Source organism: Podarcis melisellensis, assembly GCF_964234715.1.
Source record: "Podarcis melisellensis genome assembly, chromosome: W".
Lineage (NCBI taxonomy): Eukaryota > Metazoa > Chordata > Lepidosauria > Squamata > Lacertidae > Podarcis > Podarcis melisellensis.
The window spans coordinates 19,133,245-19,159,327 of NC_138535.1; the positions used below are offsets into that span (position 1 = coordinate 19,133,245).

Genomic DNA, 26,083 nt, shown 5'->3' on the forward strand with positions numbered 1-26,083 from the left:
GAATCAGAGTCTTGTAGCAGCCTCCTGCTCTGAGCTTGTTCCAGCATAGTTCTGGCAGGGTGATATATAAGCAGGCAGAACACAGGAATGTAGCAGGTTAGCTCATTGTGCACATGTCAAATTTCAGATTGCTGCTAGCTGCTCTAAGGGTAAGATTTTGTCAAAGGAAACCAGGGTTCAGGAAGTAGGGGGTGGAAAGCAATTCTAAATTTTACTATGTAATAAACATGTAAAAGTGTAGTCATGCTGCTAGCTAGCTGGCCACAGGCAGGTGGCACGATGAGCTACAGCAGGGTTTCCCAAACTTGGGTCTCAACTCCCATCATCCCTAGTCAGCAGGACCAGTGTTCAGGAATTATGGGAATTGCAGTCCAAAAGCAGCTGGAGACCCAAGTTTGGGAAACCCTGAACAACAGTGTGACAAGAAGCAGTGGATAGGAAGCCCAGGCAAACTGCAGATGGGCTGCAGCTGTCCACAAATTCCATCGGCTCCTCAGTCTCCCAGTGCCAGGGCCCCTGCCTCCAGGATCCACTTTGTCTGGCCGACCAGCAACACAACTGGCTGGTGCTGCTACTGTTAGCCACCTCCCTCCTCCCGGGCCGGCTCAGGGACCTGCTCCTGCTGCTGCTGCCACCCAGTAAATTATGAAGAGCTATTCCATCAGGAGGAGCAGCACAGGAAGGAACAAGATTGCCAGAAGAGGTGGCAAGATGGCTGGTGACAGCATGAGAAGGTTTAAGCTTTTTGCAGTTCTCCCTGCCCTTCTCATCTGCACCTCCAACATGGGGGCAGGCCTGGCAGGGGAAATGATAAGCGGGGGTGGGGGGCAGTTTTACTAAGTTTTTATATATGCTGTTAGCCGTCCAGAGTGACTGGGGAAACCCAGCCAATGGGCAGGGTATAAATAATCTTCATCATCATCATGCTTCTGGCAAGCTCTAAGGGGAAGGAGAGGGTTAGGCAAGCAAAGCAGGCAGGAGTAGCAGCCCCTAGTTAGCAATAAAACATTCACACACCACTGTCAGCACTAGCAACCCACCCCCTGTTTTGGTGTATGTGAGGCAGCCCTGGCTCACTTTGTCTCCTGCTCGTCCTCCTCCAGCTCCCGTTCTTTCTGCTGCTCCTCATAGTCTTTGTACTGCTGCAGCATGGACTCAAAGTCCACGTGGGCCTGGCGCTGGTTCAGCTCCTTCAGCTCCTGGAGGTTCTCCAGAACTTCCATCTCCAGCTTGGAGTCCTTGGTCCTGTTCTCCAAAACCTTAGGGGTAAAGCAGGAACATATCTTTTTATTACTTCGTTATTCTTACACTCGCCTTTGTTGTTGTCAATTAAACTAACTAGTTTAACCAAATTAACTCAAAGCAACCTACAGCAATTGATGAACAGGAACTTAAATGAAAGGGAAGTTTTCCCTCGTGGGACTGGCGGAAAATACCTTCATTGGGTTGTTCAGCTCTTCATCCTCTCGCTCTTTCTGCAGGCGCTTCTCCTCTTCCTCCAGTAGCTTCTCGGCCTGGAAGTTCCGCGTGGCCCCATGCTCCATGGCATAGTCTGTGTTCTTGGGGTTTGTCTGACAGGGACACAGGAAGCAAGAGGGAGCTATTTCAGTGGGAGACACATAGGACAAGTTGCTCCTGGCCTGTGCACAACTGCTAGTCAGGGAGCGCACCATGAGCGCACGGTTGGCCACTGTGAGGACAGCATGCTGGGCTAAACCTGATCCAGCAGCTGCTGCTTCTTTCCTCGCAGCAGGAGAGGATCTGGCCCTTCAAGCCCTCATCTGTTTGTCCACTGGGGAAAGAAAAATGCTGGACTAGTTGAGGGACCTTTGGGGTCTGACCCAGCAGGACAGGTTACATTCTTACTAAACAAAAAACTTTATTTGCCCAAGCTGTCTTGAGCCATGGTTAGCTAAAGGAACACAAATAATTAAACACTGCCAATTTATTTAGGATGCATAGCAGGGAGGCAGAATCACAAAGTCTTCAAATGGCAATTCTCTTGTACAGGTGTCCCTCCACTTGCGCGCGATCGACTCACACGCAACCGCATATACAAGCGGTACAGGGAAATAAATAATTTGATTCAAAGCTGGAAATGACAGGAGAGCTCTGCAGAGTCCATGCGGCTTACAAGGAGACCCTCCCCAGAGCCTGAAGAGAACGTCAGTGAGGGTGGTGGAAGCCACAAAAAGTCTGGAGACACAGTGGGGCTTTGTTTAAACTGCTCAGCCTCCCTGCCTCCAGCAGGCCCCAGAGCTTCAATTCTAATTATCCACAATTTCTGGATACAGTATTTTTGGTCCAGATTGGAGAGAAAGCAGCAGAGAGGGTGTTTAGAGGGTGTCTGCTTATCTGCAGGAGCCCAGAATGTAACCCCTGCATATGTGGGGAGATACCTGTAATTATCCTGTGCTAAGGAATGCATGATCAACACACCTCAAGGACAAGGACTTTCTTCATCATGTGCTGGTTACCTCAAGTCTGGTTCACTGCAATGCCACTCAATTTGGGGGTTCCCTTGTGCTTGACCCAGAACCTGCAGTTAGTGCAGAATGCTTTCCCACTGACCGGTGTTTCCAATTTGCTATTGCATTGATGCAGCAAATGGTGTATTTCCATTATTTGTTTTTCAGCTGCACAGGGGAAAAAGAAGGATGAAGACAGCTCGTACCTTGAAGGTGATTTCTGCAAGGCAGCGGGTTCATTTGATATAAAACCGGAAGATGGGAAGCCCCAGGTAAGACTCATTCTGGACCGGACCGTCTCCTTCCGGGCGTTGAACTTCTTTCCTTTGTAGATGTACTCGCCACAGGTCTTGCACCTAGACAGTTTAAACAGTTGCTTCTTCTTATATCAATAATTCCCCACTGGGGCCTCTGGATGGCCAGTATGAGAACAAGATGCTAGGATGACTATTACTTAATATTGGGGCTTTGGAGGAATACAGGTGAAACTCGGAAAATTAGAATATTGTGGAAAAGTTCATTTATTTCAGTATTTCAACTTAAAAGGTAAAACTAATATATGAGATAGACTCATGACATACAAAGCGAGATATGTCAAGCCTTTATTTGTTATAATTGTGATGATTATGGCGTACAGCTGATAAAAACCCCAAATTAACAATCTCAGAAAATTAGAATATTGTGAAAAGGTGCAGTAGCTATTCAATCCATAACACCTGCTATGGGTTCAGTTGGAAGCACAATCATGGGGAAGGCTGCTGACCTGACAGTTGTGCAGAAAGCCATCATTGAGACCCTCCATAAGGAGGGAAAGCCTCAAAGGGTAATTGCAGAAGAAGTTGGATGTTCCCAAAGTGCTGTATCGAAGCACATTAATGGAAAGTTTTTTGGGAGGGAAAAGTGTGGAAGAAAAAGCTGCACAAGCAGCAGGGATGACCACAGCCTGGACAGGATTGTCAGGAAAAGACCATTCAAACGTGTTGGGGACTTTCACAAGGAGTGGACTGAGGCTGGAGTTAGTGCATCAAGAGCCACCACACACAGAAGGATCCTGGAGCTGGGCTTCAAATGTCATATTCCTCTTGTCAAGCCGCTCCTGAACAAGAAACAACGTCAGAAGCATCTTGCCTGGGCTAAAGAAAAAAAAAGAACTGGTCTGTTGCTCACTGGTCCCAAGTCCTCTTTTCTGATGAGAGCAGCTTTTGCATCTCATTTGGAAACCAAGGACCCAGAGTCTGGGGGAAGAATGGGGAGGGACACAATGCCAGATGCTTGAAGTCCAGTGTGAAGTGTTGATTTGGGGAGCCATGCCATCAGCTGGCGTTGGTCCACTGTGCTGCATTAAGTCCAGGGTCAACACAGCCGTTTAACAGGAGATTTTGGAGCACTTCGTGCTTCCTTCTGCAGATGAGCTTTATGGGGATGCTGACTTCATTTTCCAGCAGGAATTGGCACCTGCCCACACTGCCAAAAGTGCCAAAACCTGGTTCAATGCCCATGGGATTACTGTGCTTGATTGGCCAGCAAACTCGCCTGACCTGAACCACATATCTATGGGGCATTGCCAAGAGAAAGATGAGAGACATGAGACCTAGCAATGCAGAAGAGCTGAAGGCTGCTATTGAAGCATCCTGGTCTTCTATAACACCTCATCAGTACCACAGGCTGATAGCATCCTTGCCATGCCACATTGAGACAGTAATTGATGCAAAAGGGGCCCAAACCAAGTACTGAGTACATCAGCATGCTTGTAATTCTCAGAGGTCCAATATTGCTCTATTTGCAATCCTTGTTTTGCTGATTTCATTTAATATTTTTTTTTATAATAATATTTTATTAAGTTTTAGAAATAACAAGCGGAAAAAAGAAAAAACACATACACAAAAATACAAAGTTACAAAATACAAAAAATACAAACATTTAACTTAAAAAAAGAAGAAAAGCAGAAAAGAAAAAAAACACTAAAAGAAAAAGCAAAAATCCCTCTTTTTAATTTCTCATCTTTGATTCACTTATTTTCCTGACTTCCTCACGTCTCCCTTTTTTGTATCCCTTTTAGAAATTAGTTCAGCAAATTCATATCCAATTAATTTATCTATTATCAATCCAATCTTATTTTTTACCTTGTTGCTAGAACCCCTTCAGTTCATTTCAATGTCATAACATTCAAAAATTTTACAATGTTTCTGTAAATAAATTTTAAATTTCCTCCAATCTTCTTCCACCAACTCTTCTCCCTGGTCTCGGATTCTGCCAGTCATTTCCGCCATTTCCATGTAGTCCATTACTTGCATCTGCCATTCTTCCAGAGTGGGTAGGTCTTGTGTCTTCCAATGCTTTGCGATGAGTATTCTTGCTGCTGCTGTAGCGTACATAAAGAAAGTTCTATCCTTCTTTGGCACCAATTGGCCGACTATGCCCAGGAGAAAGGCCTCTGGTTTCTTCAGGAAAGTGTACTTAAGTACCTTTTTCATTTCATTATAGATCATCTCCCAGAAAGCCTTAATCCTTGGGCACGTCCACCAAAAGTGAAAGAATGTACCTTCAGTTTCTTTACATTTCCAACATTTATTGTCGGGCAAATGATATATTTTTGCAAGCTTGACTGGGGTCATGTACCACCTATACATCATTTTCATAATATTCTCTCTTAGGGCATTACATGCCGTGAATTTAATCCCGGTGGTCCACAACTTCTCCCAGTCAGCAAACATAATATTATATCCTATATCTTGTGCCCATTTTATCATTGCAGATTTTACTGTTTCTTCCTCAGTGTTCCATTTCAACAGCAAATTGTACATTCTTGATAGTATCTTAGCATTGGGTTCTAACAGTTCTGTCTCTAACTTTGATTTTTCCACCTGGAAACCAATTTTTTTATCCAGGTTATAAACCTCTCTTATTTGAAAATAGTGTAGCCAGTCTCGCACCTTCTCTTTGAGCTTCTCGTAGCTCTGCAATTTCAATTTGTCACCTTCCTGTTCTAAAATTTCCCAATATTTTGGCCATTTGGCCTCCATATTAAGTTTTTTCAGAGCTTTCGCTTCCATGGGTGAAAGCCACCTTGGGGTTTTACTCTCCAAAAAGTCTTTATATCTAATCCAGACATTAAACAATGCTTTCCTGACAATATGGTTTTTAAATGCCTTGTGCGCTTTTACCTTGCCATACCACAGATATGCATGCCACCCAAATACATTGTCATACCTTTCAAGATCTAAAACATCTGTATTTTCAAGAAGTAGCCATTCCTTCAACCAGCAAAAGGCTGCTGATTCATAATAGAGTTTAAGGCCTGGCAGGGCAAACCCCCCTCTATCTTTAGCATCAGTAAGTATCTTATATTTTATTCTGGGCTTTTTGCCCTGCCAGACAAATCTAGATATGTCTCTTTGCCACTTCTTGAAACAATCCATCTTATCAATAATTTGCAGTGATTGAAATAACAATAACATTCTCGGCAATACATTCATCTTGATAACAGCAATTCGACCCAGCAAGGAAAGCTTCAAATTCGACCAAATTTCTAAATCTTTTTTTCACTTCTGACCAACATTTCTCATAGTTATCTTTAAATAAATTCACATTCTTAGCGGTCATATTCACCCCCCAGGTATTTTACCTTCTTTACCAATGTTAAGCCTGTCTCCTTCTGAAACCTCTCCCTCTCTATTGGCATCAAATTTTTCTCCAAAACCTTGGTTTTTGACTTATTCAACTTAAAACCTGCCACTTGACCAAATTCACGGATTACTTCTAAGGCCCTCTTAGTGCTAGATGCTGGCTCCTGTAATGTCAGTACTAGGTCATCTGCAAAGGCTTTAAGTTTGTATTGTTTAACTCCGACCTGGATACCTTGAATCAAGTGGTCCCTTCTGATCATATTTAGCAAAACCTCCAGAACCGAAATAAAGAGCAATGGGGAAATTGGGCAGCCTTGTCATGTCCCTTTCTCTATTTTAAATTCTTCTGTCACCACGTTATTAACTATCAATTTGGCCTTTTGTTCAGATAAACTTTATCTGATGAGATAAATTCTTGGCCTAGTCTTTTATTGATTAATACTTTCCTATGTGTTCTGGTCACATGGGTTTCTTGCAAGCAAATCAAGTCCAATTTTTCCTTTTTCAATAGATGAAAAATTCTTTTCCTCTTGTCTGGGGAGTTCAAACCTCGGATATTCCAACTTAATACCTGCAGAGACATTGTGTAAATTATTCTGTATTCCCTCCAACTGCTCCTCATAGTTGTTCTTGATCTGTGGGTGGTATCACTTTCTCTGGTTTATCCAGTCCCAATGGTAACTTTGCTGGGTCCAAAGCTCCTGGTCTTGGTATCTTCGGTTCTTTTTCCTCTGCCTCTTTTTGTAGATCTTCCTCGTGATCTTTCAGAAATCTTACTTTGTCCTCCTCTGATCTTATCTTCACCTTTCCCCCTTTGTAAGTAAAAGACAGGCCCTGGGGGAACTCCCACCTGAAAATAATACTGTTTCTTCTTAGCAGGTACACTAGGTCTCCGTACTTAGCTCTAAGGTCCAATAGATGTTTTGGAATATCTTTAAAAATTTCTATCCTTGAATCCTCTATTTCCAATGATTTCTGGTAGTGGAGGCTCAATATTTTATCCCTCTCTTCTTTAGATCTGAGTGTAATCAAACAGTCTCTTACCCTGTTCTTTCTTCCCCCTTTGCCAAGTCTGAAGGCAGTCACTATCTTAAAGTCTTTATCTGGATCAAGGCCCCAGAATTCTTCAAATTCCTGTGTCAGAAATTCACTCAGATTATTTTCTTCCAATTCTGGTACCGCCCTGATCCTTAAATTGGTCTGTTTATCTTTAAGTTCAGTTAAGGACAATTGTGCCTTATGGTTCTCTAGTTGTTTGTTGATTGCCTGTATCTTTTCTTCTACCGCCAACACCTTCTCTTTTGCTTCCTCAGCAATTTTTCTTGTCAGTTTAGATTCCTGCAGCAACCGATCAATGGCCTGTGTGTTAGAGGTGGTAGTTGTAGTGTTTAAATCAATTTTAGCTGACAATTTTTCCAAAGCTCCTTGCTGATTTCATTTAATATTCTAATTTTCTGAGACTGTTAATTTGGGGTTTTCATCAGCTGTACGCCATAATATCACAATTATAACAAATAAAGGCTTAACATATCTCGCTTTGCATGTCACGAGTCTATCTCATATATTAGTTTCACCTTTAAGTTGAATTACTGAAATAAATGAACTTTTCCACGATATTCTAATTTTCCGAGTTTCACCTGTAGATAACTACCGTATTTTTCACCCTATAGGACGCACCGGCCCATAGGACGCACCTAGTTTTTTTTGGGGGGGGGAAATAAAGTAAAAAAAAAAATTTTCCCCCCCCAGGCACGGGGCTGGGGTGGGTGAAGCCTGAGCTTCCCCCGACCCCAGCCCCCAGAACAGGCAGCTCTCCGCAAGCCGTGGGAGCCCCGTGGGAACTCAGCGCGCCCAGGCTTCGAGCTTCGCACAGCTATCTGCAAGCCGTGGAAGCCCGGTGCCGGGCTCCCACGGCTTGCAGAGAGCTGCGCGAAGCCTGGAGAGCGAGAGGGGTCGGTGCGCACCAACCCCTCTCACTCTCCAGGCTTCAGCGAAAGCCTGCATTCGCCCCATAGGACGCATACACATTTCCCCTTCATTTTTAGAGGGGGGAAAGTGCGTCGTATAGGGCGAAAAATACGGTAAGTCTAGCATATTGTAAATATGGTTAAACATACAAGTATGGTAAAAGTAAGGGAAAGAAGAGAGCCTGGGAATGTTTTCACTGAAAAATGCAGTACTGTATATGTATTGATGTAATAAGGTACAAGAAAACGTAAATCCACACAGATTGCTGTGAGTATTATAACCCTATATTACTTCCCTGTTTAGGGAAGTTTTTAATGTCTGATTTTTATTGTGTTTTTAATATCCTGTTGGAAGCCACCCAGAGTGGCTGGGGATGTAACCTTACTGGGGTTCACTGATTGGGTCTGCGTTGCTCCCGGACAGGAGGAAGGAAGTCAAATGACACCGAGGGCTGGTTCAGAGAAAGAGTTCTTTATTTCTGCTCTCCGGAACAGCAGAAAGGCACCTGTGTGGTGTGTCCACAGCAAGTCCAAAGAAATGAGAAATTTCATGCAGTATATACCATATTTTTTGCTCTATAAGACGCACCAGACCACAAGACGCACCTAGTTTTTGGAGGAGGAAAACAAGGGAAAAAATATTCTGAATCTCAGAAGCCAGAACAGCAAGAGGGATTGCTGCGCAGTGAAAGCAGCGATCCCTCTTCCTGCTCTGGCTTCTGGGATAGCTGCACAGTCTGCATTCACTCCATAAGACACACACACATTTCCCCTTACTTTTTAGGAGGGAAAAAGTGAGTCTTATAGAGCAAAAAATACGGTATATCCTCCAGGCACCCTCTCTCCCTTCCCCAGGAATCTAGCTATGTCAGCTTGTACACGCAGGTTGACATCACAGATGTTCCTGCTCCGACACTCTTAACCATAAAAGGGTATTCCTTCCTATACTTCTGACCATAAAAGGATATTCCTGTTCCTACTCTTATCTTGGAGCAAGAGGTCACCATCTCCAAGAACACCCTATGGCGCTGTTCCCAGACTGGGTCTGTGCGTCTTTTGTGGTCAGGATATAAGATAAGGCACAGACGCATCATCCCTGCTCTACTGGAACTTGGCAAGGTCACTCATTGCCGCCACAGACTGATAAGGGAGAGAGCTTTGAGCACAGCCGGGTTTTTGTTTATACATTGACTCAGAGCTCAAGTTAATGGATTTTAGCTAAGGAAAAATAGGGATTTTGGTGCAGTTTCAAACTGCCTGCACAGTCAGTTTTGGGTTTGGGAAACCCATTCCTTCAGGGAGGCCAGGCCAGATGGGTGGGGTATAAATAATAATAATAATAATAATAATAATAATAATAATAATAATAACCACTATTATTATTATTATTATTATTATTATTATTATTATTATTATTATTATTATTATTATTATTTATTAGACCAGAAACTGTAATCTCAATTATTACATTCACATCTGGTTCTTTCTTCTTATTATATCTCGAATGGAATCTTTTTAGGTTTTGAACTTTTTGGGTTTATTATTGTAAATAATAAAGCATTTTAATTTTTTTGTTTAAGGATGCATAGCTTAGTTCCACCTTGGTGCAACAGCACTTTAAGAGACATGGCTTCATCCCAACTCATCTTGGGGGCTGTAGTCTGTGAAGGGTGCTCAGGAGACTCCTATTGAAGGAATGGGTTTCCAAAACCTAAAACCTGACTGGGCAGTCAGTCTGAAACGGGCCCCAAAATCCGCATTTTTCCTTCTCCAAGGGAGCATTTCTAAAATGTTTTAACTTGAGCTCTTGAGCCCAAACCCAGCTGTATTAACAAGTGCTCAAAGCTCTCTCCTTTATCAGTCCGTGATGCCCAATGAATGGCCTTGTCCATTCCAAAGTGGAGCAGAGATTACGCATCTGGGTCTTATCTTACACTGAGGCACAAACCTTGTCAGCCACCCAGGAACGGCGCCAGGAGTTGGTGACCTCTTGCTCCAAGATAAGAGTATAGGAACAGGAACAGGAACACCCTTTTATGGTCAAGAGTACAGGAAGAGGAACACCCTTTTATGGTCAAGAGTACTGGAGCAGGAACATCTGTGATGTCAGCCTGTGTGTATAAGCTGATGTGGCTGGATTCCTGGGGAAGGGGGGAGAGGGTGCCTGGAGGATATATATACTGCATGAAATTTCTCATTTCTTTGGACTTGCTGTGGACTGACCACGCAAGTTCCTTCTGCTATCCGGAGAACAGAATAAACTCTTTCTCTGAATCAATTTCGGTGTCATTTGACTTCCTTTCACCCTCCTGGGAGCAACGCAGACCCCACCAGTCGGTAAAGTCTAATAAGGCTACACTATTTCCCTCTTTTACAATGACTGAGAAAAGAGTATAATAAGAACTAGTAACTTACTTTTCCATACATGTTTTCTCCCCCTTGTTCTGAGGCCTCAAGATGGGGACTAGCTGCTTAAAACAGCTGTTAAATTTTTAATCAAATAGTTGGATACAAGGAAAGGTGAAATATAAGGCAAGCCAACCAAGAACCTTTACAAAGGGTCAAGAGCTGAGAATGGGTTTAAATCCCTAGAAAACATCACCAACAAATTCCTGAGGATCCAAGTGCCTTTCACCTTTCTCAACCCTGCAGATAAAACAAGATTAAATTCCTAACAAACACCTTCCACACAACTAAATCATTTCACACAGAAAGCTCTGGCGATGTAACTGAGCCAATAAGGCCCAAAAATTCTCAGGGGGGAAAAAGGGTCTCGCACAACATTCTTCCTTACCACATGTTGAAAGGTGCCATCAGTCGGACCACATACTGTCTGTCCTTTCGAAGTTTAAGCTTGGGGATCTTAGATGGATCAAAGTCTGGAGGGTAGTATTTCTAGGACACAAGGAAAAAAGATGGGTCAGATGAAAGAGCAGATCATTCTCATGCAGGCTTTTGCAGCGCCCACTACAAACTTTGGCAGTGCCCAGGAGCTGGTGGTCACAAAATCACACCTGTTTTCCAGTAGCTCAAAAAAACCTACTAAGCAACTTAGCACTACCTCCATCCCAAATGGGACAGGGCCAGCCACTTCTCTGTTCCGCAAGCTTCTCCGGTCAATTTGCTTTTCAAGCTCCTTATTTATTTCTCACCATGTCTATCCCAATTTCCCAGCCCTGGAGAGACTGGCTGAAATTTGCTCCTCTGACATGAAGCTGGTACAGTGAACTTGGGCTCTTTGTTCTCTCTTGCAGCAAGAAGTGGTGAACCTTTTAGGTTCTGCTTGAGAAATCTGCTCACCAGTTGACCACACGGTGTCTTCAAAAGCACCATGCATAACACTGGTGTTGGCTGAGCAAGGGAGTTGAGGAAGCCAGATTTCCCTTGCCAACTGGGAGTGCACTTCAAGGCTCCTGGTTGTATATTGAAAACCATCTCTCTACCTGCCTTGCACCTGATGTCACATGTGTTGACATCTATCTGTCTTGAGAGATCATAGATTGTGCCTTCGGGGTGAAGTCAAACTGCTGGAGAATCAGAGCGGCTGCTATGGCTGAAGAGTCTGCTAACTTGTAACTGCTACCTCCTGCATTGCTTTTGCTGCGTTAGCAGCATGCAAGAGATCTCCCCAGGGCACAAGCCTGGGCTGTGTGTCTGGAGGTCCTGGGCGGCCCAGATGACAAGACCCCCCGTCAGCCTCGCTGATGTGGCCCAAAGGAAAGCAGAGCAAGACATTTGGCACCAGCTGGGCTGCAGGAATTGCTGGAAGAGAGCCCATCTGGGAGAAGGAAAACCCTGGTTCTAAACCTCTACTGCCTTGTGGGACATCTTCAGGAGAAGAAAAGGCTCAGGAGTAATCCCTACACAAATTCACAAGTCCCTAAGGCACTTGGATTGTGCCTTGTACTCCTCCTTCCAGCAACTCCTGCAGCCAAGCATCTTGCTTTCCTTTCCTTTGGACCCAGCCCAGGACCTCCAGACTCACATCCTACCCTTTTTGCTTGGAGAGGTCATTTCTGTGCTGGTAACACAGTGCTGATGCCAACAGCCTAATCTTCTTCAGGGGAGGGAGGGGTCAAATCAGTATGCCATCTTGAGCTCCTTGGAGGAAAGGAGTGATGTAAAAGCAGTAATAAATGATATAAAATGGGGGTGGGAAGAACCAGGTCTCTTAGGGAAACGAGATGTAAATGCTATAAGGACATACAGAAAGTGGAGGTTATCTGAATCTGTTTGAGTATTTTAATTTTACAATTTTTTTGGGCAATTAAATCCTGCCGTCCAGTCAGCGCTTCCCTGCGTAGTTCTGCTTGAGGCTGACCTGGGCAGGAAAACAGAGTTGCAGCGGTCCTGCCGTCCGTGTGAGATAGAGGGATAAATCAAGTCCAGAGACAGTTCGTTGCTATCTCTAAAAATGTTTATTTACACAGCAATAAATCCATCAGAACTTTCCGGCATCTTTCTGTGCTAAAAGCACACGCAGTCTCTCTGCTGCTTCTTTCAGTCTAAAGTGAAAGCAACTCTCACAGACAAAGACGGACAAAGCCTGTGACGTACGGCCCTGCATCAGGCCCCTCCCAGATACAGGACACCAAGGAGTTTTAACCCTGTAAAATCCAAACTACACACTCCCTCTTGTCCTGCATCTGGGGAAATAAGCAAAAATGCTCACCCCAAACACAGACCTTCACAGAACTCCTCATGCTTCTGGAAGGATAATGGCTTCGTGAAGCCATCAGCGAGGTTCTTGGTTGAGGGACAGTATTTTAGAGCAACTAGCCCCTCATGAACGCTCTGACACACATTCTGAAAACGTATGTCCAGATGTTTGGTCCTGGCCTTGAATTGCGCTGTCTCGGCCAATTTGAGACACGGTTGATTGTCTTCGTGCACCACGATGGGAAGACAATGTTCCCCACAAAGTTCCTGGACCAAACACGCATAGAACTCCAGCTCTCTGCAAACCTCAGAAAGCGCACTGAACTCAGCTTTAGTAGATGAAAGCGCTATGAGACTTTGCTTCTGGGACCTCCACCCAACTATCGAGTTCCCAAACTTCACCACTAGGCCTGACACTGATTTGCAGTCCTCAAGGTTAGCCCAATCTGAATCCACCCAGGCGGTCAGCTTGACACCACCCTCAGCTGACATCTTGAGGCAAAAGTCTTTGGTATCTTGCAGGTAACGTAGCACCCGTTTCATACCATTCCAGGCCTGCACACTAGGACTTGAAGCCTCTCTACTGAGCAGATTGACAGCAAACACTATGTCTGGTCTGCTCCACTGTGACAGATACAGCAGACTACCCAGAGCTGACTGAAAGAGTTCAGTATTTTCGAACACAGTGCGTTCTACTTGCTGACATTCTTTCACGTATCCAACTTCCATGGATGTTCTGCAACCTGCACACTCAGACATCCTGAACTTCTCAAGCAACTGTTCAATCTTACCTTTCTGGCTGAGCAAAAAGCTTCCATCTCTTGCTCTCGTGATCCCTACACCTAGATACGACTTGACATCTCCAAGCTGCTTGAGCTGGAACTGTTTTCCAAGCTCCCTAGCAAACTCCTCCACTTGTTTACCTGTCTGTGCCATGATCAAGATATCATCAACAAAAATCTGAGCAGCTTGCTGCATCTCAACTGAACCTTTAAGGTAAAGACAGCTGTCCGCAACACTTCTCCTGAAGCCTAGCTCTTCTAAGGCTTCATTCAGACACATGTTCCACTTTCTGGCAGATTGGCATAATCCATAGATGGATTTGTGCAACCGCCACACGATGCCTGGCCCACTGACCTCAAACCCTGGAGGAGGAAGCATGTACAACTCCTCCTGGAGGTCTGAGTTCAGGTAGGCAACATCCACATCAAAATGGTTCACCTTCCAACCTCTCTGTGCAGCAACTGCTAAAAGCGTCCTCAGAGTCTCGGCCCTCGAGGTCGGCGAATAGACCTCTGTGAAGTGGACTCCCTTCTTCTGTGTGAATCCTCGGGCTACTAATCTAGCTTTATACTGTGGTTCTCCAGCTTCTGTGGGTTTAAGACGGTAAACCCACCTGCAACTCACAGCCTGCTTGCCAGCCGGCAATTGTGTCAGTGAGAACACACCAAGAGACTCCATTGAGTTCATCTCCTTCTGCATCGCCTCATGCCGTTTGCTAGCTTCTTCCTGAGGCAACTTCTGAACATCCTCAAAGGATTCAGGTTCACATCTAGCCACACCTACCCAGACGCTAGTGGCTTCGTACCTTGCTGACCTTCTCAGCGTGAACTCTGGAACTGCGCCTGATTCACTTGGGCCAGCCACACCATCCCCTATGTCAGAAACCTCCCCCTCTGACCTGCTGCGCCTTTTAGGCCTCACAGCTGGGTCTGCAGGCGAGGATGGCTCACTCTTTGGCTCAGACTTGACAGAGACCTGTGGAGGGGTCTTGGGACTTCCCTTTGGAGAGGTTCGAAGCCTCTGCCTTGGAGATCCCGGTTCTGGACTCTGTGGCTGTGGACTGTCCACCTCAGCAACAGGTTCAGCTTCATCCTCCTCCTCTTCCTCATCTGAGTCAAACAGAACATCCGGGTTCCCGTGAAGACGTTTCCAACCACTCTGCTCGCAAAACTCAGCACTTCCGCTAATAAGCAGCTTAGACTGGTTGCCAGTAGGGTATGCGAAACGCCACGCCTTTTAGCCCGGCTCATAGCCTACAAAGATCATTTTCCTAGATCTTGGTTCACCCTTTCTGTGAGTGGCCTTTGGAATGAGGACCCAAGCCTCACAGCCAAACACACGCAAGAAATCCACTTTGGGTTTCTTCCCATGCAGCAGAAAGTAGGGTGTGTCTCCCACACTTGAATTAAACACCCTGTTGTGAACAAAGCATGCTGTCTTATAACTCTCGGCCCAAAAGCGCTGTGGCAGACCCGAGTTTGCCAGCATTGCATTCGCTGCTTCCTGTAGGGTGCGATGTTTTCTCTCCGCAACCCCGTTCTGTTGCGGACTGTAGGGGGCAGTCAATTGATGACTGATACCTTTCTGCCTGAAGAAAGATTGCAGTGCAGAACCTGTGAACTCCGCCCCCCCCCCCGATCAGGTTGAAAGGAAACCACCCTGGTGGAGAAACGCAGCTCTACCGCTGTGATCCAATCCCTGATCAGTGCAGCCACCTCCCACTTGTGTTTAAGTGTAAACAGCCAGGTGTGTTTCGAAAAATCATCAATCAGAACCAAAACATGCTTCGATCCACTTAAAGAAGCTACCTGCATCGGACCACATAAATCTGCATGAACCAGCTCAAAGGGTTTGCTGGTCCTCCTTTCTGACCTGGGATATGTGCATGTTGTAATCTTTGATTGCTTACAAGCTTGACAATCTAAGTATTTATCACATGCCTTGAACCCACATCCAATTGTGTTCTCTGCGGCTTTCTTAGCATATGACCACCCTGCATGCCCAAACCTGCGAGGCCACAAATGTAAACAATCATGGTGTGGTGGTACATTTGCACACTGCACTTGTGCTTCTTCAGGGGACTCTGCAACAGTAGCATCAGTGACAGGCATCTGCACCAGAAAGAGCCTGTCCTTCCCCTCAACACTGTGGAGCTTCTTCCCATCCCTGTAGAAATAACACGTATTGTTAGTAAACACCACATCAAAACCATCAGCAATCAGAGCTGATACACTTAAAAGACGATGTGCAAGCTCGGGGACCACAAAAGCTTGCACCTTGTGATCTATAAAGGGACAGTATAAAAAACCAGTCTGAGTTAATTGTCTCTTAGAGCCATCTGCCATCGAGACAAAACGTCCAGTTTTAACTTTCTTGCAATTTCTCAGGAGCCCCCCTGATGGCACCAGGCTGTGGGTCGCTCCCGTATCGACAACAAAAGATAAAGTGGCTCTCTGGCTGTCTTCCAAGTTTGCCATGGCGACGCTCGCACCCCCACCGGGGCCTCTGCCAGTGTCAGGGTCCTTCATGGTTGCCATGGTTGCAAGGCTCCTGCTGGTGTTCTCACGCTTCGCCGTCTGAGAACCGTCGCTTATCTGCCTTAGCAGGTGGCTGACCTTGCATTCCAGAGCCTCTGCAGAACAATGCCCTTCGCTGTTGGGCTTCGCCTCAGAGCACAAACAACTCTTGGAGACTTTGGCTTTCTCAGAGCTCTTGGATCGGCCTGCACCCCCACTCCTGGGTGCCCAGCTGCCTGAGGAACAGACTGCTACTGCCTTCCTCTTCCCAGCTCTCAGCCTCTTTCCCGGACCATCACACAGACGTGTTGAAGCATAGAAACAGCTTCCCGGAACAGTCCCAGCCCCCTCTGGACTTGGTGCTCTCTCTGGGCATCCTCTAGCCCCCTCTGGTCTGGCTCCCACTGCGGCCTGACATGCCGTCTTCAGTGTCTGCCACGCGACCCAGGGCTTCTTCCCTTTGAGCTTTGGCAACAGCCAAGCATCAACGCTGGCCCTTAAAATGGCTAGCACCCTTTGCTCTCTTTCTAGAGCATCAGCCACGTCTGCTTCACAAGCTTCCACTGTGCCTGCAGACTTCTCAACCTCTGCAGCTGCAGCACTGGGCTGGGCAAGAACTGGATCGGCCTGCGTACATTCCCATAGCTGCTTTCCTTCCAGCCAGTAGTACATGCGCTTACTCCAGTCTTCCCAATTGACCCCATTGAGTCTTTCGAAGGGGATATTGTAGCTCTCATGGCCTTGCTGTGGCTGAGCAGCAGCCATCTTCCTCCCCCCGGGGCTTAAGCGTACTCACGCGTTGCCAGCTAGCTGGTCCTCCGAAGCAGCCTCCTCTTGGCTCCGCTCTCCACCAGCGTCTCCCACTGCCCTTCCTGGCAGGAGCTCAAAGCAGCTCAAAGCTGGCAGCCTTCTTCCCTCCTCACACTTGGCAGGAAACACGGAAGAGCCATAACCTTTGGCAATTAAATCCTGCCGTCCAGTCAGCGCTTCCCTGCGTAGTTCTGCTTGAGGCTGACCTGGGCAGGAAAGCAGAATTGCAATGGTCCTGCCGTCCGTGTGAGATAGAGGGATAAATCAAGTCCAGAGACAGTTCGTTGCTATCTCTAAAAATGTTTATTTACACAGCAATAAATCCATCAGAACTTTCCGGCATCTTTCTGTGCTAAAAGCACACGCAGTCTCTCTGCTGCTTCTTTCAGTCTAAAGTGAAAGCAACTCTCACAAAGACGGACAAAGCCTGTGACGTACGGCCCTGCGTTAGGCCCCTCCCAGATACAGGACACCAAGGAGTTTTAACCCTGTAAACTCCAAACTGTGTTTTTTTCTGTCAGTTTTACTGCTTTGTTGTTTGTAAACCGCTTTGTAAAATACAAATGAATAACCTAGCTGTCAGGGAACTGCCATCGGAAGAACAGGTGGCGGAAGGGCTCCAGGAGAATAGGAAAGACTCTGCAGCAGAAGAGGGAACCAGCAGGGGGAGAGCAGGAGTTCCGACGGGAAGGGAGTCGGAGGGGAGGCTCTGGGATACTTCCAGTGAGAACAGTGAGGAGGTAACAAGGGCCCCTTTAGGAGTTCCCACCCTTCGCCGGAAACTGTCACGCAGAGAGTCCAGGAGGCGCATGTCCGTCAAACAGCTTTTATGTTGGAGTAAGTTCCGTAGACGCCCACTGTCGGATTCTACCAGCGACTAACGGAGTCATGCTTTGGGAGCTCCGTTAGTGACTCAGGCTGGCTGACCAGCCAAAGCCAGGAGGGATCAAGCTTTTACGCACAAGCAGCTCATTATCCCATCACAGCAATCTGACAGTCTTTGAAAGCAGCTTGTGCAAGCAGAGGGCATCATGAGCGAACCAGTCGGAACCGGAGGAGCTGGAGCTGGAGCGGGTCCAAGCCTGGAAGAAAGGTACAGGGCGTTGGAGGTCCAGCTCGCGTTGCAAACGACGAGGCTTGAGGAGAGGAGGGCTCAAGATGCGGATAAGGGGAAAACCACCCCACTTGCCAGAAAGGTGCCTGGATTGGTGCAGAAATTTGGGGGGGATCCCAGGAACTATCAAGCCTTTAGAACAGAGATGCAATATGCTCTCAATCTACTGTTTGATGACTTCCCCGATGAGAACTCTAGAGTGGTGTACGTTATTGGCCATCTAGAGGGAGGGGCGAAGGACTGGGTTAGACCCCTGATGGCAGCCAACAATGAAATCTTAAAGGACACGATGAAGTTTTTTCGCGCCATGGACCTGATGTTTTCCAGCGAGATTGAGCAGGGAGTGGTGCGCAGGCAGTTAATGGTGTGTAAACAGGGGAGCCGATCTGTACGTGAGTACTGGACTGAGTTCACCATGCTGATACATAGACTGGGGTGGAATATAGCGAGTGAACCCATTCAAATGCTGTTTGAAGAAGGGCTCTCTCCGGCAGTGAAAGATGAACTTTCCCGGGCGCCTAGGGCGGAGTCTATGGACCAGCTGACTAAATCTGCGCTGTCCATAGGAGCATGCCAGGAGGCAAGAGCTTTGGAAAAGCGGGAAGGAAAGGGGGAACGTTGGAAGGACTTCCGCATTCCAGAGATTCCGGAGCAGCCTTTCCCGCCAGCAGAGCCGATGGAACTTGGAACAGCGCGCTCGCAGTTTCAAACAACAGTGAAGGGCGGAAGAAGGAGGGAAAGAGTGCCAAGAGATGTTATCTCTGCCAACAGCCAGGGCACTTTGCCAGAGTCTGTCCGCAAAGGAAGGAATGGCAAGGGATGGCGGGAACTGTTGGGGGGAAGGAGGAAGAAGGAATTCAGGAGCAAGTAAAAGCCAACGCCTGGCTGCCAACATCAGGGCACAGCAGCCAGGCCAGGGAGTAGTGAATGTGCCCACGCCGGAACCTCCAAGACCAGCGCTTGTGATAGAGGTGTTGCTGGAACTGTCAAACGGACACCCACTAAAGATAAAAGCGCTATTGCATTCAGGCAGCTCCTGTAATTTCATGAGTAAGGAGTTTGCAGCCGAACACCAGATACAGACTATCCCATTAAGTAAGCCTTTGCAGGTTACCACGATTGATGGGAGGGAACTGTTGGGAGGAGAAGTGAGCCAACAGACTGTACCAATGATAATGAGGGTGGCAAGACACACAGAACTGATAGCGTTTAACGTAGCCACCTTGGGAGGAGCTCCTATTATTTTGGGAATGAGCTGGCTGGCACTACACGATCCGCTAGTAGGCTGGCATCAGAGAGTGGTTTCCTTTGGATCAGCACATTGCCTAGAACACTGCAAGGAGGGAGAGGCTCAGGCAGGGGCCAGGGCCACTCTAGCAGGGATGGAAGTGATGGACAAGGGGAAGGTGCCACCACAATACGCTGACTTGATTGACGTCTTTAGCGAAAAGGAAGCAGATAAACTGCCCCCGCACAGACCCTTTGACTGTCAAATTAACTTACTCCCAGGAGCACAATTGCCAGTGGGCAAGCTGTATGCAATGTCAGACAGTGAGATGCAGGAGTTAAGGGAGTTTATTGACAAGAACCTTAAGCGAGGTTTCATAAGAGAGTCACACACGGTGGGGGGCAGCCCAGTGTTCTTTGTGGACAAAAAAAACACGGGTAAACCCAGGCTTGTATGTGATTTCAGAGCCCTAAATGCAGTGTCAGAACCAGTGACTTTCCCTATGCCTAGAATTGATGACATTCTGACACGGGTGAGAAAAGGGAAAATTTTTACCAAACTGGACCTTATGGGGGCATATAACTTGATACGTGTGAGAAAGGGGGATGAGTGGAAGACCACTATGTTCACCCCCTTGGGGGCTTTTGAGTACTTGGTTATGCCTTTCGGATTACAAGCGGGCTCGGCCTGTTTTCAATCATTCATGAATCACGTCCTGGGGCCATTGCTCTACAAGAACTGTGCAGCGTTCTTAGATGACGTCCTGGTGTATTCAGAAAATGAGGAGCAGCATGTGCGAGATGTAAGAGAAGTACTGAGCAAACTGCGAGAAAATCGGCTGTGGGTGAAACTGGAGAAGTGTCAGTTTCATACCAGGGAGGTGGAATTCCTGGGGTACCGGTTGTCTGACAAGGGATTGGCCATGGATCCCAGCAAGGTTCAAGCGGTACTGGAGTGGAAAACACCAAAGACCAAGAAGGACGTGCAAAGATTCCTGGGCTTTGGAAACTTCTATAGGAAGTTCATCAAAAACTTTGCCCATTTAACAGCGCCCATCACAGATTGTCTTAGCAGCAAGAAAAAATTTGTTTGGACGGAAGAAGCGCAGCGGGCGTTCGAACACTTAAAGCAGGCGTTTGCGTCGGAAGAGCAACTTTTGCATGTAGATCTACAGCAACCAATGAGAGTGGAGACTGACGCGTCAGACCGAGCGGTGGGAGCCGTGCTTCTCCAGCCGGGAAAAGATACGTCTGAATGGAGACCGTGTGCATTCTTCTCGCGGAAGTTGAACAAATCCGAGAGGAACTACACAGTATACGACCGAGAACTGCTCGCCATTCATGAAGCATTCCGGAGATGGCGGCACTTGCTGATTGGGGCGCAGCACAAGATTCAAGTCCGAACTGACCACAAAAATCTGGAATACTGGAGAACAGCCCGAGTGCTGAACCAGAGACAAGTAAGATGGGCCCAGGAGTTCTCCAAATTCCACTTTGAGATTCGTTACGTGCCAGGCTCCGAGAACATAAGGGCGGACGCTCTTTCCAGGAAACCTGAGTACTTAGAGGGGGAGGGAGCGCCTGAGGCAAGGCATGTAATCCCTGAAGACCGCTGGGTGTGTGGGGCGGCATTGGTGGGGCAGAGAGAACTGTTAGAGGGTACGGAGAACGATGATTACGCCCAAGAGAAACTCAGAGAACTCAGGAGGACAGAGGAGAACACAGGGGGGTTTGAAGAAAAGAACGGGGCGTTGTATTACAAAGGGGCACTGTACATACCCGATGGGGAACTGAGGGGCAGAGTACTCAAGCAGTTGCTTGACAGCCCCACCGCGGGGCATTTTGGACAGCACAAAACCATGTGGTTGGTTACCAGGGAGTTTTGGTGGCCTAAGGTGAGGGAGGATGTACGGGAATATGTCAGGGGTTGCGACAGGTGCCAGCAAGCGAAAGGGGAGAGGGCGGCGCCAGCGGGGCTATTACAACCCTTACCCACACCAGAAAGGCCATGGGAGGCAGTATCCATAGATTTTATGACGGACCTGCCAAAATCCAAGGGCAAAACAGCTGTCATGGTGGTGGTAGATCTATTAACTAAGATGTGTTATTTTATAGCCTGTTTACATGCGGTCACAGCGGAGGAAACCGCCAAGTTGTTTGTAAAGCATATTTTCAGGTTGCATGGCGCCCCCTTGAGGGTGGTCAGCGACAGAGGGAAGCAGTTTACTTCCAGGTTCTGGAGGAAACTTATGAGCTTACTGCACGTAGAAATCAATTTTTCAACTGCCCGGCACCCAGAAACGAATGGGCAAGCGGAAAGGGCAAACGGGATTTTACAACAATACCTGAGGTGTTATGTAAAAGACAGAGAAAATGATTGGGTAGATAAGTTACCTCTGGCAGAATTTGCCTACAACAACGCGGAGAACGTGTCCACAGGGATGAGTCCCTTTCTGGCAAATTATGGGTGTCATCCCCGGGCATTTCCAGGAGAAGGAGGGGAGAGGTGGAGCGTGCCGGCGGCGGAACATTTTGTTGAAGAGATGGAAGCGATCCACCGTCAGCTTCAACTTAACTTAGAGAAAGCCAAGGAAGAATATAAGAAGCAAGCAGACAGAAATAGGAGGGAAGGTGAAACTATAAGGGTGGGAGACCGGGTGTGGCTATCCACCCAAGGACTACCGTTCAAGGGAGGGAGTAAGAAATTGAGACCCAAAAGATTGGGACCCTTTGAGGTCATACAGCAGGTCAACCCAGTAGCATTCAAACTCAGACTGCCCAGTCATATGAAGTTGCACCCAGTATTTCACAGGTCATTACTGTCGCCGCACCGAGAGGGACGTGAGTGGGGGGAGCGTGAGAAAGAGGTCACCCAAACGCCCGTAATAGAAGAGAGAGAACGCGACATGAACGTGGCAGGAATCATTGATTCCAGGTGGAAGGGGAATCAGGTGGAATATCTGGTAGAATGGGAGGGGGAAGTAGAGTCGGAAAATACTTGGGTACCAGCAGAGGTAGTCAATGACGAGGTTTTAATAGAAACATTTCATCAGCGTTTCCCAAAAAAACCGCAACCCGTGGCTCGATTTAGAAGGGAACACTTTGGGATCACCGATGAGGAAGGGGAGTTTGAAGGGTTCCCAGAGTCAGGGGTGGGTGAAGAAACCGACTCCGACGAAGAAGAGGAAGACGGAGAAAGAGACGGTAAGCCGTGGCTAGAAGTGTTTGAATCCTCGGACGACGAGGAGAGTTCCTTCAGGGGCTTTCCGCCCTCACCGCCAGTGGGAGAGGAGGCGGGAGGGGGTGAAGGGGGCCCTAGGGGGGAGGTGGATGTCAGGGAACTGCCATCGGAAGAACAGGTGGCGGAAGGGCTCCAGGAGAATAGGAGAGACTCTGCAGCAGAAGAGGGAACCAGCAGGGGGAGAGCAGGAGTTCCGACGGGAAGGGAGTCGGAGGGGAGGCTCTGGGATACTTCCAGTGAGAACAGTGAGGAGGTAACAAGGGCCCCTTTAGGAGTTCCCACCCTTTGCCGGAAACTGTCACGCAGAGAGTCCAGGAGGCGCATGTGCGTCAAACAGCTTTTATGTTGGAGTAAGTTCCGTAGACGCCCACTGTCGGATTCTACCAGCGACTAACGGAGTCATGCTTTGGGAGCTCCGTTAGTGACTCAGGCTGGCTGACCAGCCAAAGCCAGGAGGGATCAAGCTTTTACGCACAAGCAGCTCATTATCCCATCACACTAGCATTGTCTGGATGGTTCATCGGGGTCTCAAGGAGGGTCCTTCCTAAGATTTGAACTTGGGTTTATGAGCACAGAAAAGCCAGTGAAGTAGCAACCCAGATTCAAATCAATCAATCAATCAATCAATCAATCAATCAATCAATCAAAGTGCCCTAGTCCTGCGAGGTAGGCTTCTCTCCCCCACCCCAACCAGGGGCTCCCTATTAACTGATTGCCAGCCCCGCTGTTTCCCAGTGCCCACCCTGACAGACCTCTCCTCTTCATCCCTCCAACCACACATGTCTCTCTATCCAATAACACAGAACCATATACAGTGTTACCTTGGTTCTCAAATGCCTTGGGAAGTGTTCTGGTTTTTGAATGTTTTTTGGAAGCCGAACATCTGATGTGGCTGTCAGCTATTGTTTCCGGGGCGCCTGTGCCAATCAGAAGCCGTGCCTTGGTTTTCGAACATTTTGGAAGTCAAATGGACTTCTTTTTTAAAAAAATAAATAATAATTATTAGTTTTTCACAAAAATTTAAACAAATACACACAAATAAACAAACAAACATAGATCATAGCCTTTTTAAACCTTGATCTAATTAACATTGTTTAGTGACTTCCTTGTACCCCCCTGGTGGGATTTCAATATATATCATTTTAATGGTTTTCCAAATCAGTGTTCTTATAAAATTAATGTGCTGGTCCTGGGGGGAAGGTTACCGTTGGTGTGGTCAAAGTCCGGTCCTGGGTCACGAGTCTGGAAACAGTTCACAAAGAGCGAGGCGGGGTCCGAAGCAGGAAGCCGGGCGGGGACGGGAACTCTGGAAGGAAAGGGCTGGGAGAGGCGCACCTGTAGGCACTGTGTCCTCAATCACCTCCGGAGCCAAAGTGGAATCACCTGGTGCCTGCTCCTGAGGATCAGGCACAGGTGCAGGCGCTTCAGATCCAAGGCCCTGCCCCAGCTCAGCCGGCCCTGGAGGCGGGGACTCCTGAGCAGGCTGGGGTTCCTCCGGTTCAGCCTCTGAATTGGATTCCCAGGCCATCACAATTAACTTTATCTCTTGACATCTTTCTTTCTTCCCAATTCAGTATTAAACATATTGATTCATCACATAATACATATTGTAGTCCTAAGCCTGTCCGGTATTTGCAAGGTTTTTCCAACTAATTTAACTTAACATATTTAGCTAAATAATCATTAAATTTCTTCCATTCTTCCTGGTACTCGTCCTCCTCCTGGTCGCGGACTCTTCCAGTCATGTCGGCTAGCTCCAAAAACTCCATCATTTTCATCTGCCATTCTTCCACTGTTGGTATTTCCTGGGTCTTCCAATTCTTAGCTAGTAAAATTCGAGCAGCAGTTGTGGCATACAAAAATAATTTACCATCTTCCTTGGGCAATTCTAAACCTGTTATTCCAAGAAGAAAGGCATCTGGTTTCTTAATAAATGTATATTTCAACTTTTTTTTCAATTCATTATAAATCTTCTCCCAGAAGCCTTTCACCTTAGGGCAGGTCCACCACATATGAAAAAAGGTACCTTCTTAGTAAAATGGACTTCTGGAATGGATTAAGTTTGGGGCTTTTGTTTGTGCTATTTATTTTTGAGGCTTTATCGGTTAATTTGTTTTTGTGACTGTGTGGAACCCAGTTCAGCTCCTGATTGATTGATTTTTTGACTGCAGAAATGGATAAAAGCCCCCCATCCAAACAATGACCATCATCAGTGCAGGTAAGATTTTTTTTTTCTTCATTTTTATCATATACAATACTGTCTTATTTATTTTATAGTACAGTATATTGGTTATTGCTTTCATTTTATGGATCAATGGGAGAAGGGAAACAGGGGCAGGGAAAGCGTGCCTTGGTTCTGGAACCCTTTGTTTTTGGAACGGACTTCTGGAAAGGATTAAGTTTGAGAATCAAGGGACCACTGTAATCCTAGAGTTGGAAGGGACCCCCAGGTCCAGTTTCCAGGGCCCCCTTCTTCCCCAGGGACTCCCAGGAGACAAGGCCCCGATTCTGTCCTCCCTCTCTCTCTCCTGGGGGGCAGACCTCGACCCACATCCCTCCAGGGGGGAGGCCTTTCTTCCCCTCCCCCACCAGGAGGATCATCCCCTTCCCTCCTTCCCAGCCCCACATCCCTCTCGGGGGCCCTGGATCAACCCCACAGATCTCCCCCCCCAACCCCCTCAAGCCAACCCTCATTGTGGCTGGTTTGGGGGGACCCTCATTTTTTCATCTTAACCACCTTATGAGGTAGACCCCTAAACTGACCGCTGACGCCACAGCCCCCCCCCCCGTTCCACTAACATTTAACACTTTCCTCTCCGACATCTCACCGCTTCAGCTGTCGCTGGGATTTCTACACTCCGCCCCGCCTCTTCCCGCCTGTGATTGGCTGCAAGCGCGCCCTCTCCAGCTGGAGCTCCTGGCGCTTTCTGATTGGCTCCCGGTGTCGGTCCGTCAGAAAGCCCAAAGCCTCCGATCACCGAATCTCTTCCTCCTAGAGCGTACAGTGTGCGTGCGTGCGATGCGTTGTCCTTCACTTAAAGGCAACGAGACCCCGCACGTTTTGGTTCCGGGGCGACGGGGAAAAGCGCGGTTCTGCGAACATTTGTAGGTTCACTGCCGAACGAGGAGCGAGTCGTTCAAGCGGGACAGAATTCATAAAAGGGGGGTGCCAGTGATCTCCAGAATTTGCTGTGCGCAATCTGGTTTTCTTGCTTTCTCAAGGAGTTCTGAGGCGACACCACAAACAGGTTCCGGATCTGACCTTTGGTGGAGAGTTTGTCCATTTCCCCTGAGGGTGATGGCTGAAAAACACGACCCCAGAGAAGACAAAGAAGAAAAGCGGAGAACAATATGCACGGAATTTTGGACATGTTTGCTTATAGGTTGTTGGCATCTGCCGGAAAAGGGTAAAAGGCGGATCCAGCTGCTTTTAAATGGATCCTCATGAATTCATATGATTTTTTTCATTCAAATTAAATAAAACCACCATGTTACTGTAGACCATATCTTACTTTGTAGGCAGCATCAAAAAAATCATGCAACCACTGTTTCGTGGGGCCGCAGTGGAGCAAAAACATGGTTAAAAAACATGGATCCTCATAATTTTTGCACTAGATCAGCCCAAAGTCACCATCAGATCAAATTGTACGGCCATGGGCACAGCATGCACCA

The 26,083-nt window shown here is 47.2% G+C and overlaps 1 protein-coding gene across 1 annotated transcript; it reads right to left on the reverse strand.

Annotated features, from left to right (window-relative positions):
• LOC309361158 (splicing factor YJU2-like) lies at window positions 1–25,421 on the reverse strand. The gene is given in 8 exon segments (XM_081896122.1): window positions 1–143; window positions 1,078–1,259; window positions 1,437–1,571; window positions 2,675–2,704; window positions 2,708–2,758; window positions 2,761–2,824; window positions 10,856–10,956; window positions 25,211–25,421. Coding segments are annotated over 8 exon segments (633 nt in total). The 5' UTR covers window positions 25,235–25,421; the 3' UTR covers window positions 1–97.
• Between the last annotated feature and the right edge of the window lie 662 nt (window positions 25,422–26,083).